Consider the following 15129-nt stretch of genomic DNA (forward strand, 5'->3'; position numbering starts at 1 on the left):
GCGTGTAAACCCCAGATCATCCCTGCGGTTGTAGCTGGCAAGAGAAGTACAACCTTCTCATTGCTCCACTTTGGATTAAAGGCGGGGTGGGTGGGTAGATTTTTTTTTCTAACCTATGCTAGGTTAAAGTTACTGCCAATTACAGCTGATCAATTATAAGCGCGGGTGCCTCATTTCGCAGGGTGCCGAGTACCCTGCACCATGTGCTCCACCGCGCCATGAGGGAGCACCCCGGCACCCGGCCTCGGAGAGCTGCCGCAGCCCCTTCTGCCTGCCGGGGCCGAGTGGGGAGGCGGGGTGACAAGGACACAGCCCTGGGCCTGCTTACGGGGAGCCCGCCGCGGGAGGCCTTGCCTGCCGGGACGGCGCCAGCGGGGCAGCCTCAGCAGCAGAGCCCGTCCCCTCAAGCTGCGGCCGAGGCGGAGCCACAGCGCTGCCCGCCCGTCCCGGAAGTCCCCCCGCAGCCGCCGAGGGGCCGCCTTCCTGCCGGCGCCGCTCCTCCTCCGGCCGGGCAATATGGTGGCGGAGGCGGCGCAGGGGGAACCGTGAGCTAGAGTCGGTGCCCGCTCCCGCGTCTTCTTCCCTCCCTCCAGCCGCCGCTGCTGCTGCTGCTTCCCCGCCTGCCTGGCGGGTCTGCCCGGCGCGGCGAGCGATGCGGTCGGCGGGGCTGCCGGGCTGTGTGTGAGCGCGCTGCCCATGTGGGTGTCCCGGTGAGGCCGGGGGGGGCAGCAGGAAGATGCTGCTGTCGCTGGTGCTGCACACCTACTCCATGCGCTACGTTCTGCCTGCCGCCGTCATGATGGGCACGGCGCCCACCTACGTGCTGGCCTGGGGCGCCTGGCGCCTGCTGTCTGCCGTGCTGCCCGCCCGCTTCTACCGCGAGGTGGACGACCGCCTCTACACCATCTACCAGAGCATGGTGCTCTTCTTCTTCGAGAACTACACGGGCGTGCAGGTGAGCCGGGCGGGCAGGGCGGGGGAGGGGGGCTTTGGTCTGGCGACCCCCCGGGAGCCGGCAGCCGTCGGGGAGCGGCGGTCGGTAGCGTCGGTTACGGGCCCGCGGCTCTCGGCCGGCGCCTGCCCCCCTTTGCTTCTCCTCAGGCCGCTCCGGCGGGCGGGACGCAGGTCGCCTCGCAGGGCCCGCCCGCCGCCATGTGAGGTCCGCGGGGAGGAAGCGGCCGCCGCTGGCAGCAGGTGCGGGCTGTGGCCCTTCTCCGGTACCGGCGGTGGCTCCGGATCCGCAGAGGACAGTCGTGTGTCGCGGCCGCTGTTGCTGCTCTGGTGATGCTTTTCACGGCGTGTTGGTGTTGTGTTCATTTTGCAGGTCGGGAAAACGGAAGGGATGCGACACCGGTCGTGCTCTGTCAGCACTTGAATGGCAGCCTCCTTTGCACACTTGAACCTTGTGTTGCACATCTGTAGTATTAAATTGACAGCAGATAAGAAAACTAAAATCAGCTATAATTGTACTTAATGCACATACAAGTTCTTAATAAATAGATTAGCTCTAAATTATTACAGCTTCTCAGTTTTTGTGCAGTCTACCTCCTGTCAGTCTTTGGCTCTTAAATTTTGGATCATCCTTGGATTGTGATTATTCAGTATCTCAGAAACTGAAGTCCGTGGTTTCAGGTTAATAAGTTAGAATAGGAGGCTTCTCTTGCGTGACCAGAGGAGTATTTGCATTCAAATATTAATACTTCAATTACTTCATGAAGTGTTAAATGTTTGAAAGGTTACATATTTGTAATTTGAAAAGTAAATAAGACTTTTAATTCTACATGTAAAAAATAATTATGTTAATGACAGGTGCTTACTGTGCCTAAACCTGACTGTCAAAGTTGTCTGAATACACAGAAGTGTATTTGAAGTTAGTGACAGCTGTAGGTGCTTGAAAGTAAAGAATAACAAGTGCTTGCATGTTGATTGGCAGGTGACAGAGCTGGTACAAATAAGCTCTTCTTCATATTAACAGCTAAAGCATTCGCCCACTCTCTTGGGAAGCATTTATTTCAAAATTAGGCTAGGTCTCCCCTAGTTTCCACTCTTGAGCTGCAGTTGTAGGCCTCACTTCATAGCGACTCTCATGGAAACCCCCAAAACCAGCTGAAGATAGAAGAATTGCACAGTTTGACATCAGGGTAAATAGAACGGAAAATAAGTGAGACCTTCTTTTAGTGGTAGTTACCTTTTGATTCAGGTTGTAACTCATGGGACTTCACCCTTGAGTCTTGTCCAGATTAGTTAACCTGTGCTGTGATTTATATATATGTTAGGGTTTTTATTAAAAAAAAAAAAAGGGAAGAAGGAGCAGTATTCACAGATTAAGTACTTACTGTTTTATCTGCCGTTTTTATGTGGCATCTTTAATACAGATATCTTGATGTGTAGTAACACACCTTGGTCATTAGCTGCTGAAAGTAGCAGTATAGTAGTTTAAGTAGTAGTTATAGTTCTTATTCTAAGAATAAAAGCCAAAAATCAAGATATAAATTGTAGCAGAAAAATTACTCAAACTTCCAACAAGTAGTGTAGTAGTAGCAACCACTTTGAACTTTTGATAAGAAGTTTCATCAAAAAAAAAAAATGCCTGTGGCATAAAGTTACAGAAAGGAGCATGCTAAGCAAAAGAAACAAAAAGGCAGCCAACATCTGTTGACCTCTGTTTTCTTTTATTGCATTGGTAAAATTTCATCCACACAAAAAGAAAAATGGTGGGAGACAGTACAGGTGATCGCTTAAGACAATATTAAAATAGAGATACTTTGTCACAGTAAGCAACAGACGATGTTAAGAGAAGGTAATATGTGCAAAGCTGAAATAAAGGATAACAGAAACAAATAAGAGAGCCCACAAAACCAGCAAGGCATATGTCATAGGATAAGTAAAACAATAACTGAGGCTGAAAAGTAAATACAAACTTGGAAAATATGATACATATGTAGAGAGGTAAGAGGTAGAATCCTTAAAATTCATGTCTCATTTAACTGGAAGACATCCCCCATCTGTTTAAGGAGAAAGAAGGTGTTCTTTCAGACCTACTGTTGTGAACACTGAACGCATTTAACTTGAAACTTGCAGTGGAAAGTTCAGCATGGGCCTGAGTGTTTGAGATTGGGGTGGTAACCTGAGAGGTACTGTGAATTGGCCGTTTTAAGGCATGTAATTAGATGCAGAAGTGTAGCATCATTAAACTTAATCACTGAATCCCAGAAAACAATGCAAGAATAGTAACGTGTGGCTTCATAAAGGCAGCTGTAGGGCTTTACCAGCGTTAAGGCATCATAATAGCCATGGGAGGGAGGAATTCAGCATCTCTTTCAGGTCTATTAATTTATTCAATTGATTGAAATGTGTTGAGATATTTTTTTCTAACTGTGGAAATGGGAGGCCAACAACCTCATCCATCAGAATTCTGGAACTTGTTGTGTAGTCTCACTGAAGTCATTAGGATTATACAGATGCTTAAGTGACTTACTGAAGGCCTTATATGACTTTTCTTAGTACTGCGGCCATCTTACCCTATATAAAAAGTCTTCAATGTTATGTACTATTTAGCATTCTTTGGTTTATTACGCTTAGAGTATTTATGGTTTTTCAATATGATAGCGCACTAAGGCCGCTGTGAATATTTGAGATGTCTGATCTTAAAGTAATAATTTTGCTGAAATTCTCAATGATGTGTGGGGCCTTAACAGAGTAAAGTTGGTTTGGATCATAGACATAGATTATTTTTTGACTGAATGAAATACTAATGTATCTTGATATTCATTTTTTATTTATTTATCCATCAGGAAGTGATGTTTCTGTGTATCATCTGCTGTTAGTCCATCAAGTATCTAAATCTGTCTCCCCCTCATGACTGTATGCGCAGACGTATTTTTCTTCTTTTTTTGTTCTCCTTGACTTGGATGTTTTTAGCCAAGTTTATTAAAACAGAAACTCTAGTTCATGCTAGGAAGGCATTTTATCTTTGTAGCAAAGTCTTTTCAGTTGTGAAATGTAACTAAATAAGGTGATAACCTGATCTGTATGACAGAAAATCTTGATAGACCAGTAATACCCTTTCTATTAAGTATTTGACTTGAGATCTAAAATAATTACAGAGGTATAATTGCTATGAACCCTTACGGAGTATTTATGTTCTACAGAGTGGCTCATGAAGTAACTGTAATAGTTTCTACTTTCTCATACTGTAAATACTTTTTAAATTTTGGGTCAGACTTGGGTCTTTTTCACCAAAACAATTTGTTTGACAAAGCTTAAAAGAACTTGAGCTAAGATGTAATCAATTTAGATTTTTCAATAATATCAGGATTCTGTTAATGAATTGCCAAATATACCCCTTTTGCTGACTGTCATGCAAGCGTTGGCTGTAGAAAATTGAAGAACCAGTATTGAGAGTATAAGAAACAACCCAGACCATAACAATCCTGTAAATGAGGTAAACTGGACAAAACCAGTAAGACTATAACGTGAAGTCCTATAATGCTGTGCAAATTTGTCAGTGCAATTGCAGTTTAAGAGATAGCCATGAATTTTATTAAGGAGCTATAAATATATAAAATTAATCCATATATGCCATTGTGACAGTGTTCTTCAACAATTTCCAGGATTATAAACTCATAGTAATGAAAATCTGTAAATGTGGTGTGTTGGAAAGTAGCATAGAGAGAATGGCCCTGCTTTGGCCCTATGCTGCTCCTGATGCAGATGCAGTTTTGTTGTATCCCGCCTGTCCCGCTGTAAGCTGCGGAAGCGCTACAGTACTCTTTGCTAGGAAAAACATATATGAGATGCTTGAATTCTGTGTAAAGTGAGTAGAAAGTCTTCGAGAGCAAAGGATGTTAATTTTATCAGCGATGAGCCAAAGCAGTCACTGACACAAACAGGTGCAATTCGAGCGCTTTGGAGGTTTTGCATTTGCTTGTGCTAATAGTTGATTTGGGCCCAAGTTTCTAAATCATAGAAAGTAGCCTGTGAACTGTGGTTGTATTACTGCTTTTGTCTTTACTGTGTTAGGGAAGTCTGGTCTCTTATATTGCAAACAGACAATAAACAGTTGCATCATACCATAAAATGTGAAAACCAAAATGACTGCAAATGTGATTAGGATGTTTGAAGGGCTGAAAGGACTAGTAATTCAATATGATGAATGCTGTCATCTCTCTGACCCCTAGCATCTTATCCCAGTTGCTGTCAGGGCAATGAAATTAATGCCTGTTGTGTTTGTGCACGTGTTTCAGATCAGATGAGGACTAAATGTTCTTCAACATTTTTTTGTTGTAATTGTGTTTGATATTTTGTATTGAGTGGCGGTGAAGAAATAATAAAGAAATCATCACTCGGACTGCTTCCTAAAGGATCATTTTCCATCTGAAAGGTTTTGACAATTGAATAAAATCCATGACTGAATTAATGTGCATGGATTTTGTTCAGTGCTTGTGTCAGCTCTCTTCCCTACCCCCATTTCTTGCTGAATAGGAGTTTTTGGAAGTGGTGCTTTCATTAAAGGCATTATGAAATTCTGGCTTTCATGTCATTATGAGGCTCTGGAAGGGATGCTACCTCTGGTGTTTAGCAGAGCTGTAGTATTTCTAATAATTATTTTAGAAGATAGAAGAGATCCCTGTGAAACAATGCAGTTGCTTTCTGGATTGGTATTGAAGCTTGGACATGCTGTGTCTCAACAGGGTTGAAAACTATTTAGGATTAGAGCAAATTAAAACTTTGCAGAGACAGTGAGCTGCTGAACTCTTGACAATGCTCTCCAGTGGACTAGAACCCAGTCTGTATTTTGTCTCTTGGATTCCTAGGAAATCTGTGAGGAGAGCTCGGTGTCTGAGCTTGGAATGGATGCTTACTCTTCTAGCTGTTGTCCAGTTTGCATTGGAAGTGAGCGTTACAAGGTCTGTGCCCATCTCTGTTCCCAGGACAGCAGCCTTCCCAGACTGCCTGCTTTGCCTTTTGAAGCTGTTCAGCCATCCAACAGGTGTAATTTGGGAGGTCCCAAGGTGGAAGTGGGAAGCAAAAGAGGCCCAAGTCTAACAGCCAAATCGCAGTATACTCACATCAGGGAGGTGCTCTGGTTGCTGTTGGTGAGGTGGGTTATCTTCTTTTGGGAATCTGGTTCTCCCCACCCCAGAGTGGGGGAGGTATTATAACCAGGCTTCATCAAGGCAGAGCGAAGGTCCGTCTTCTAACTACTTCCTGTTGGTAGATGTGAGTGACAGGGTCTGACTCCCCTCAGGCTGAGGACCCGTTTCCTGGCCAATGCCATAACTGGAACATCAAAAGGAGACGCCACTTTTCATCCTTCTCCAGTTGTGTTTGGAAAGAAAGTGCTGGCGATTTGCATTTTGGCGTGAGCCTGGCTTTATGAACCTGCGCTTGAGTTCCCTGAGCTCTCCTCCTGGTCTGGCAGCTCAGGAGTGGGACAGTACTGGGATGGTGTGGCAGTTGAGCAGGAAGGCACAGAGCTGCAGGCGAGGCAGACTTCCAAGCTCAGCTGGGAGCTGAGCAGGCTTCGACAGCTTGCACTTTCCTAGTTCATTCCTTGCAGCAGCAACTCTTTTTAGCACCCGCTCGCATTGTCACTTTGCGGAACTATGTTAGCTGTTGTGAGGCATGTTGAGAGGTTAAGATAATCATAACTTACTATTTGCAAAGGTACAAATAATGAAATTAAGGTCTTGGGGAGTGATAGGAATTTGGGGATTGGTGTGGTGCAAAGATTGAAAAGAAACCTGAGAACGTAGTGAAGTTAATTGAATCACTTTTTTTTTGAATCACTTTTTTTTTTTTTTTTTTTTTTTTTTGTGGTAAACTTCTGAAAGAAGCCCAGTGAAATTTTTCTGCTGTGATACTGGCTCCATGAAGACAGTCTGCCCTGGCTCATGTCATCAGAGATTTCAGTGCACAGCTGTCTTGAGGCATATATGTCTTTTATAATATACAACAAAGTCCTGTGTGTTATTGTAGCAGAAATTAAGTGATACCTGCTAAGCCTGAGGGATGCAGCTTTCAAATATAGATGGATGCCTAATTTTAGACTCTTACGTTCAACGGTGGTGTGAGGCAGCAAAAATAGATACATTAGGTATGTAAACTTTGTGCTCTTTCTTCTTTAGATACTGCAAAAGATACATTTGCATATATCTTAGTTTTTGTTCTGTCTGCCTTTGGCTGTTGTTCCGAAGGTGAAAATGAAGTCCTTCATGAGTGGTTCATTGGGATGTCAGCTAGAGTTCTGGTGTGCTGCAGATACGGCTCTGGGGCAATCTGGAAAGAATTTAGCATGGGGAGATTCTACTTTTGGTGCTGGTGCTGATCATTCCCCACCTTCTGCTCAGTATATGGAAAATAAAATAAATAATGTAAAACTGAGGTCTGTTAGCATTTTCAGAAATCAGGTGTCCACTAGCTGAGCCAAAACTGCTGTTTGAGTCTAGAAATTAGAAGCTTTGTGTGGAGATTTGCCTAAAATATGTTTTCTAATTGGCAAGTCACAACTGAATCTGTATTTTACATCAGCTTTATCTAATACAGTCTGCAATTTAAAACTAATATATATGTTTAAATTTGTTAGCTACATATATTTACAAAAATCCTAAAAAGTCAAGTAGTAGGTACGAAGAGCTACCTGAGTAGTAGGAGTCAAAGGGCAGGTTTGAATGCACTTATAAAATACTGATTCCAAGTTTTTGGCCAGTAAGTTTTACAATCTCATGGTTTGATTTTAAAATTTTCTGTTCAAATATATTTTAGTATCTTGAGATTTTTAGTATATTCAGTTCTTAACATGAGTTGTCCTGATTTTGCATAATTTGTTAGATTTGAAAATACAAATGGTATTTATCACACTTTTTTAAATCCTTTTTTTTTTTTTTTCTTTTAAACCTGCATGATTTTTATACTCTTCCCTCTTTTTGTGTTTAACTGTCTTTTGGTAGATACTGGGCCATGGAGTTTTACAGTGCTCTTTCATGCCCTTTGCTTCTGCTTACATAATATGTCCAGATACTTTATGTAAGGATGATTGTTAACTGAGAAGTTTTTTCTCCTCATACTCTACCATGAGACACTGCTCTTGCTAAGAGAAGATTCTATTCATAGTGAAACATTTGACTCCCATTATTTCAAACTGTTTACCTCAGGCTTACAGGGTATCCTTTTTTCCTCAGTTTTAGTTGTGTTAGATAAAGTAGGCTCAGATGTCAGGCATTTTGACATTACAATTATGAGGAAGTGTATCTTCTTAAGGGAAAAATATTCTTTAGTCTTTGTTCTGTCAATTTGAATTTATGCTATGAAGAGATTTGGGATAAAAAAACTAGGGAAATTATTTTTCTTCTTTTGTTCATTTCATTTCTGTCACATATTACTTGTCATCTTCCCTGTTACAACTAGCTCCTCAGTGTGGGACTAGGAAATAATAGAGTTTATGCTAGTTTGATTTTTAAATGTAAGATTAGCTACCTGTGATTTGGTCAGATCTGTATTTGAGCACATAACTAGATGTGAACAAAATTATTTTGGATAACTGAACTGTGTTGTGGTAGTTGCAATGATTTTTGCTCTGGAACTTATGGATTGACTTGAAGAGTTATTGAGTCCCATTTTCTAACACCACTTGGGAATCTGAGAGCACGCGTGTTTCTTTTTGTGTAAGCAAACATAGCGCACAGTCCTGAGCAAGCTGCAGGTGAACCGGCTCATCCAGACGCTGTGATGGTGTACAGATACTAGAGTGATTTTAACAGTGGCTATTTTTTTCAGGCTGATTCAAGTTTACTGTGTTCAGGTCTGGAGCCAAATTAGTTGCAGCTAGCTCAGATACCTCCCTGCACGTTCTTTTATTACTGTGATTCCTTTGCCTCGCCTTGAGAGTCCATAGCACTTAAATTCTAAATACTTACTGAAAATGATGTGTGGAGAAGCTTTCCAAAATCTTATTCCACAATCACAAGCCAAGGACGTAGAGGTTTCTTAATCATCCTCTTTCCCATGTATATCAACTCACTGATAGCTTCACACCGGTTCTGTCTGTACTTGATAGCAATGCTTATATGAATGTTACAAATCAAGATACAATCGACTCCTCCTTGGAGTCGCTGGCATTTAGAAGCAAAGTTTCTATTATAAAGAGCTCTAGCTAGAGGAACACTGCAAACTGCCACGAGGTTTCCTGCTTATGGCTGATGTGAGGTGCACAAAGGATAACGTTTCCAGAATGTGCTTAATGTACCAAGGTACCGTAGCTGCTAATTTGAGGGGGATGAATGGGATGGGACATGGACATTATGTATTTTCCGCTACAGAAGAGTAATAAAGTAGCTACATTAAATGTAGGTCACTTTTTTCCTTTCTCTTAAGGAAACTACAAAAATCTGTGGGAAGAAATCTTCAGTGATGCCAAAGGCTTGTAAGGGAGACTATTTCGCTCCTAATGAAACAGATGGAATACTTCCTTCCACTCTTGTGCTGGAAGGCGTGTTCAGGTTTTGCGTAATACCAAGGTGCCAGATGTTCAGAAAAACCCTCCTGTTGAAATCTCAGCTTATAAAAATCTCCTTTCACATGTGCTATTTAGATTTGAAACACGTGCAGTACTTGTTAAAAAAAAATGTAATTATTACTGGTGATATATGGTAGAAGTTATTTAGATGCTTTAACTTTGACTTTCCCAGGTGGTCACTGATTGTAATTATGGGATGCTCCACAGTCCATGCCATAGAACTGCACTGTAATCAAAAGCAAGTCATTTGCAGAAAGATCCAGTAAATTATTTAGGCACTGAAAATAGGATTTATTCAGAAATTAAATGCCAAAATCTTAAAATTATGTTCATGATAAATCCTGCTTTTTTCTGTCACCAAGACTTAAACAGTTATGTTTTGGGGGTTTTTTTTAAGGTTCCTCAGCTAAGGAGTCCAGGCAGGAATGAACTAATTGTGTGTGGTTAAAGCAAAGTTCCCAACCCACATATAGCCCTGATCAGAATCCAGAAGCAAAGCTCCTGAATCTACAAAGTACTGTCAAATGGTATTTAACATATGCTGGCTGGACTGGGGACCTCCAAAAATGTTTTAGCTTTTTTGGTTTTAATTTAAATAAACAAAACCCAAGAGAGAATAAATTACAGTACCTCTCTTTAACATAAGCTCAATTTATAGGATGCATTAGTTGAGTTCTCTCTACATGTACATATCCCCATCACTTCTTTGAAAAGGATGATGTAGCAGTTTGTTTTCAGAAGAGAGAATCTCCATTCCATAGATGTACCTTCTAACAGCAATGAGCAGTGTGTTAGGATGGAATAGGATTTAAGATCTGCATCTGCTTTCAGTGGGCTAGATTCTGGCAATGCAAAGCTGACAGGCTCAGTATCACAGATTTGGTGAATCCCCTTCTGCAGCACTGAGGTCCCCTAGAATCCAAGAGCTCTTGCTCCTCGTTAATGTGCGGTGGGTAACCACTGGAGTGGTTTTGTTGACTCTAGTCTGGGACTGTTGTTTAAGTAAGTGTAAACTAACTGAAATTTCACTGACATACTTGGTTTTGTGGAAACTTACTTTGCTCATATTGGATATTCTAGTTATTATGGATGTTTCCCAGAACTTTTTTCCTCTACCACATTTGTAATACTCTGCTCTAAATCACCATCTAAGGGTCTGGGGAAGACTGTAAGGAAAGGTGCAGAATGCTGCTGTAGGATTAAGACCTTCACATTCAGTCCTCTCTGCAGCAGCATCTGTGAAATTTGCAGGCAGGTGGGCATTGAGCACAAAACTGGTCTGGTTAAACACAGGATTTTGCTCGTCTGTTTGACAAGTGTCTCATTCCTTTTACAGGATTGTGGAGGTTTTGTGGGATATTTTAGAATTACGGTAACTCTGTTAAGAGTATTCAGAATAAAAGGGAATGTTGGCATTGTTTAGCCTGCTGCTGTAACTAGATGTTCTGAGTATATACTTTTTAGTTAACTTTTCTCTGTATGAAACTCTTTCAGCTTTTGCTCTAAAATAAGTATGCTTGTTATTGCTGTTTATTTGATTTCCTTCAGTAAGCTGATGGCAGTGAAACTATAAAGATTTTTCTTCAGAGGACCTACCTGCAGTGAAAATTATTGAATTTGTTATAAACCTTTAGAAAACTAGGCAACTAATTTCTTTTAGCCTAAATATTTGCAAGGTTTTTTTATGCTGAAATGCAAAAGTAGTCAAACTTGCACAGAGTAAAAGACTCTAAAGCTGTATTTTTACTGACATAGATATTATAAAATTTATTATAAATATTAATCTATGTTTTCATTAGCTCACAAAGTAACTGCATTTCCTTCAAGATTTTATTGATCCTGATTGTTCCAGAAGGAGCTTTCCTTTAATTCAGAGGTCAATTATCTTAAATTCGTCTGGGAAACTGTAAAGTCTTTAGTCAGCATCATAACTAGACTTCTTCTGTACATGTAGCTATTGAATGAAGCATAATCACTCATGTTTATAACAGTTTGTCAATTTAGACCATAAGACTAAAAGCTAGTATGAAAGCACAAATGTACAGGCATCAGATGGTATGATTCAGTCCTGCATAATCCATATAGATTGCTAATATAGTTGTCTTAAAAAATACAGTTACTGCCAGTTTATTTCCTTCTTGTAAGTTCTCTGCTTTCTGGTTCAATCAAATGAATGATTTATTAAAAAAAATAAAAATTGAATTACATCTAGGAATCTTCTCAATATTTCCCAGAGCTCAGTCTCTTGGCAATGGTTTTCTTCACTGAACCCCAGTAAAATACATAGCTGCAGAATATTTGAGTGAACTCTCTGCTTCAATAAAATGGATTGCATTGTGATTTTATGGTTGGATGCAGAGCCTGAGCAGCAGACTTCAGACTTTTGCAATTATGTATTGAGCAGGTAGTCTCTTTAAAAAGGTAATGAGGTGTAGCAATAATATGACCATTACCTAAAAACTGTATGTGACCTAAAGGTATTTTTAGAAAAATGATACTTAAAGGTAAACTTTTTTTTTTAGATCTAGAGAAAAAGCAAGTAAAAACTAAAACATGAAAGTCCTTTCTCCTTCTGTTCTATTCATATTTCATATGCTGTAGGCAAGTGAAACCCATATCTGTTAAATGCAAATAAAAGTGCTTCTCTCTCTTCTGTGAAGAGAAATGAACCTTTGAAATTCTTACAGTAGGACATCTGAAAACCTGAGAAATTTGTCAGCACTAAGTACAAGTTCCCCATTTGTATTCTGTCTTGAGGCTGCTTCTTGTCAAAGAGGGTAAATCGATTCTGTAATCTGAGGTACTTTCTCTAAAAGCTCGAAGGACAGGCTGCATCATCACGCAGGTTTTTAGGCTGAGACGATTTCAGCAATTTCCTATACGATGCCCGCAGCAATGCTGCAGAAGTCAGCTTGCACAGGGTTATGTGTTGGCTTCAGAAGTCGTATCTGGTAGTTGCTTTTGGTGGTTTGTTGATGCAAGCTCCACCCTTTCACCACAAAATTACATCCAGACTTTTTAACAGATGAAAAAATACATCCTAGGATGCTATTTATTTTAATAAGCACTCATGTTGTAGTCGTGCCCAGCTAACAGACGCCCTTGTCTCACAGAGTGTGCAGTCCCAGTTATAAAAGTAGTCAGGAAGAAACAGTGAAATGGAGAGAAGTGCATGTTGTGAGGATAGCTCAGCTGAGTGTATGAAGTTTGTATGGTTGTTTTTAAGTGAAGTATTGATGTCCTGAATGTTCTGTTTCTCCTCTCTTCCTCCAGGAGAGGGAAGGAATGTTCTCCTGCTATTATCCTACTGCTTTTATCCTTCTTTCCCATTGCTATTGCCTGTGCTTGAAGCTGCTGTTTTTCCTGATCAGAATGCTCCACCTTCTCTGCAAAGCACCCCAGTGCACATCAGTTTTTTCGAAGTAACAGCAAAGAAGGGAGCATCATTCTGCAATTCGCACTTAGTTTCTTTGAATACAGAAGGGAGGAGGGTTAAGAAGTCTGAGGAACCAAGAGTGAGTGTGCTGGTAGACATGTGATAGGACATCAGAAGAGATGGCCTGATTTTTACCACCAGTAACCAGCTGTGTTGCCTCACTGCCACTGAAGCAGAAGTGCCAGATCTGCTTGCAGGTCAGCTCCTGAACTGCCTCTATTATCAGCCTCATCCAATTACCATATTAAGGTAATCTCTTTGCTAGGAGTTTAATGTGGTTGCCAGTTGACCTGCAAGCAGGTCTTCTGATAGTGTGATTACTTTTACCTCTGTAGTTATTTTTGTCATGGCCCTGTTTACTGAGCTGATGTAGCTAGGACGTGATTAAATGATCTATTTAATTTTCTTTGGTATGTACACAAGCAAGAAATAAAACTCTGACTTGGGAGTGTCCACCTTGTCGCAGTGAAAACCTATGCAAATTATGAGTTGTTCAGGTGTGGCTGCCATGCAGGACTGTTTTACATTGCTGGGTGACCTACCATGTTAGCACAAAGTTGAATATCTTGCACTGGAAGAAGCAGAGGCTGCTAGAGAAGCAGAAACTGGTGTCACCAGATGACCTAGGAGCCCCCATTTGCATGCCTAGATCAGTCTATCACGGAATTAGTAAATTCTCCTATCAGGAGTACTTGTTGTGACGTCCCACCAGTGAATCAGAGTTCACTCTGGCCACGACACTCTGAGGTGTGTCTTGTGCCTGCTGAGCATGTGAACAGCTTGGCGTATGGCATCCAGGGAAGCTGGGTACCAGCCTTCCCACAGAAGGGAATCTCTTAGCATCCCGTTTCCTTTGTTTGAGACCTCACTGAATTGAGTTTGACAGCACTGCTGTGTAAACAGATGTGAAAGACTCATATTAACAGTAACCGTATTACCCATTAACCAAAATGTGGCTAAAAGCACACATTTTAATATTCTGTACACAAGTAATGTTTGTGATGTTAGACTGTAAATCTGCATTTTAAACATTTTCCCTCAAATCTCAGTTTACTTTCACTTGCTGTGTTGTTCTTGCTTTTAACTTGTTTTCTTTGCTTGACTTCAATATGCCTTTTTTCTTTTTTCTTTATTTTTTTTTAACAAAGCAGCACCTATTCAAATGAATAGGCTCCTTGCTTGCTTCATTGTGGCAGATGGGACATTTATGTTCTCAGTCTTTCAAGCTGATACGTAGGTAGAATGTATGTATGCTGTGACATTTGGAGAGCTGTGAATAAAATACCTGAAACACCAGGTCCGTTAGCTTCTGAAACTGAAAATTGCTTCCCAGGTACGTCCTGCACCACTTGCCTGGTGCTGGCTAGTGAGTGCCCTGCAAAGGGGAAGACCAGCCCTTCTGGTGCTGTGCAGACCCTGGGAACAGCACTGTTCTTCTGAGGAGGACAGAGTGTCTTCCTAGCTCCTCTGAGCTCTTCAGGGTGCTTCAGAAGGGGCACACAACCTGGCACTGTGGACACTTCTTTTTGCATTGCTGTCTGTGGTAAATCACTCAAGTAGTTGCCCTCACTGTCATCCCCAGATCTCTTCTGCACCAGCAGACTGAGAAGGAGCCAGAGACTGCAGTCCCTGCAGCAGGGAATTCTGCAAAGTTAGCTACAAGCAGCAGCAGGGAGTCAGAGGTTTTCTAGGCACTGTGAAGAAGAGTACCGTATCATTTTCTTCCTCAGCTATAATATATATTAGGTGCTCTGGTTCACCTAAAAGCATCAGATGGCCAGAAATTAAAGGTTTGCGCTGAGGGGACTCTTCCCCTGCTTATCCACAAGCAGGCGAGTTCTTCAGACATCATCTCAAAGGGAAAAGGGCAGCGTTTCTGCAGGCTTCAAAGCTCTTAACTGTTAGCCCTCTGTTGGTGTAAGGTCTATGAAAACTTCCAGAAACACAACAATAAAGCAAAAATGCTTCATTCTCAGGAGAACAATGTGGCTGCCCACAGAGTAGGTGTCTCCTGTGAAATCTGAAGAAGTTGCTATTCTTACCTCCTTGCAGTAACAGTTATATCCCAAGTTTGTAGCTCTCAATTGCTAGCTGTGAATGTCTAAAATACATGAATAGCTGTTTGCTGGCCTTTCGTGAGCTGTATAAGCCTTTTCTCGAGATTACTGAAATGGGC

The 15129-nt window shown here is 41.4% G+C and overlaps 1 protein-coding gene across 1 annotated transcript in view; it reads left to right on the plus strand.

The window, feature by feature from the left end:
• The first annotated feature begins 451 nt into the window (after positions 1 to 451).
• Positions 452 to 15129, plus strand: part of AGPAT5 (1-acylglycerol-3-phosphate O-acyltransferase 5) — a 61517-nt gene continuing 46839 nt past the window's right edge. Inside the window, exon 1 of the mRNA XM_075747341.1 lies at positions 452 to 955. Coding sequence (XP_075603456.1) covers positions 737 to 955 — 219 coding nt within the window. The 5' untranslated portion in view covers positions 452 to 736. The remainder of the gene's footprint in view (positions 956 to 15129) is intronic.

The sequence above is a fragment of the Balearica regulorum genome, chromosome 3, assembly GCF_011004875.1.
Source record: "Balearica regulorum gibbericeps isolate bBalReg1 chromosome 3, bBalReg1.pri, whole genome shotgun sequence".
In the NCBI taxonomy this organism is placed as follows: domain Eukaryota; kingdom Metazoa; phylum Chordata; class Aves; order Gruiformes; family Gruidae; genus Balearica; species Balearica regulorum.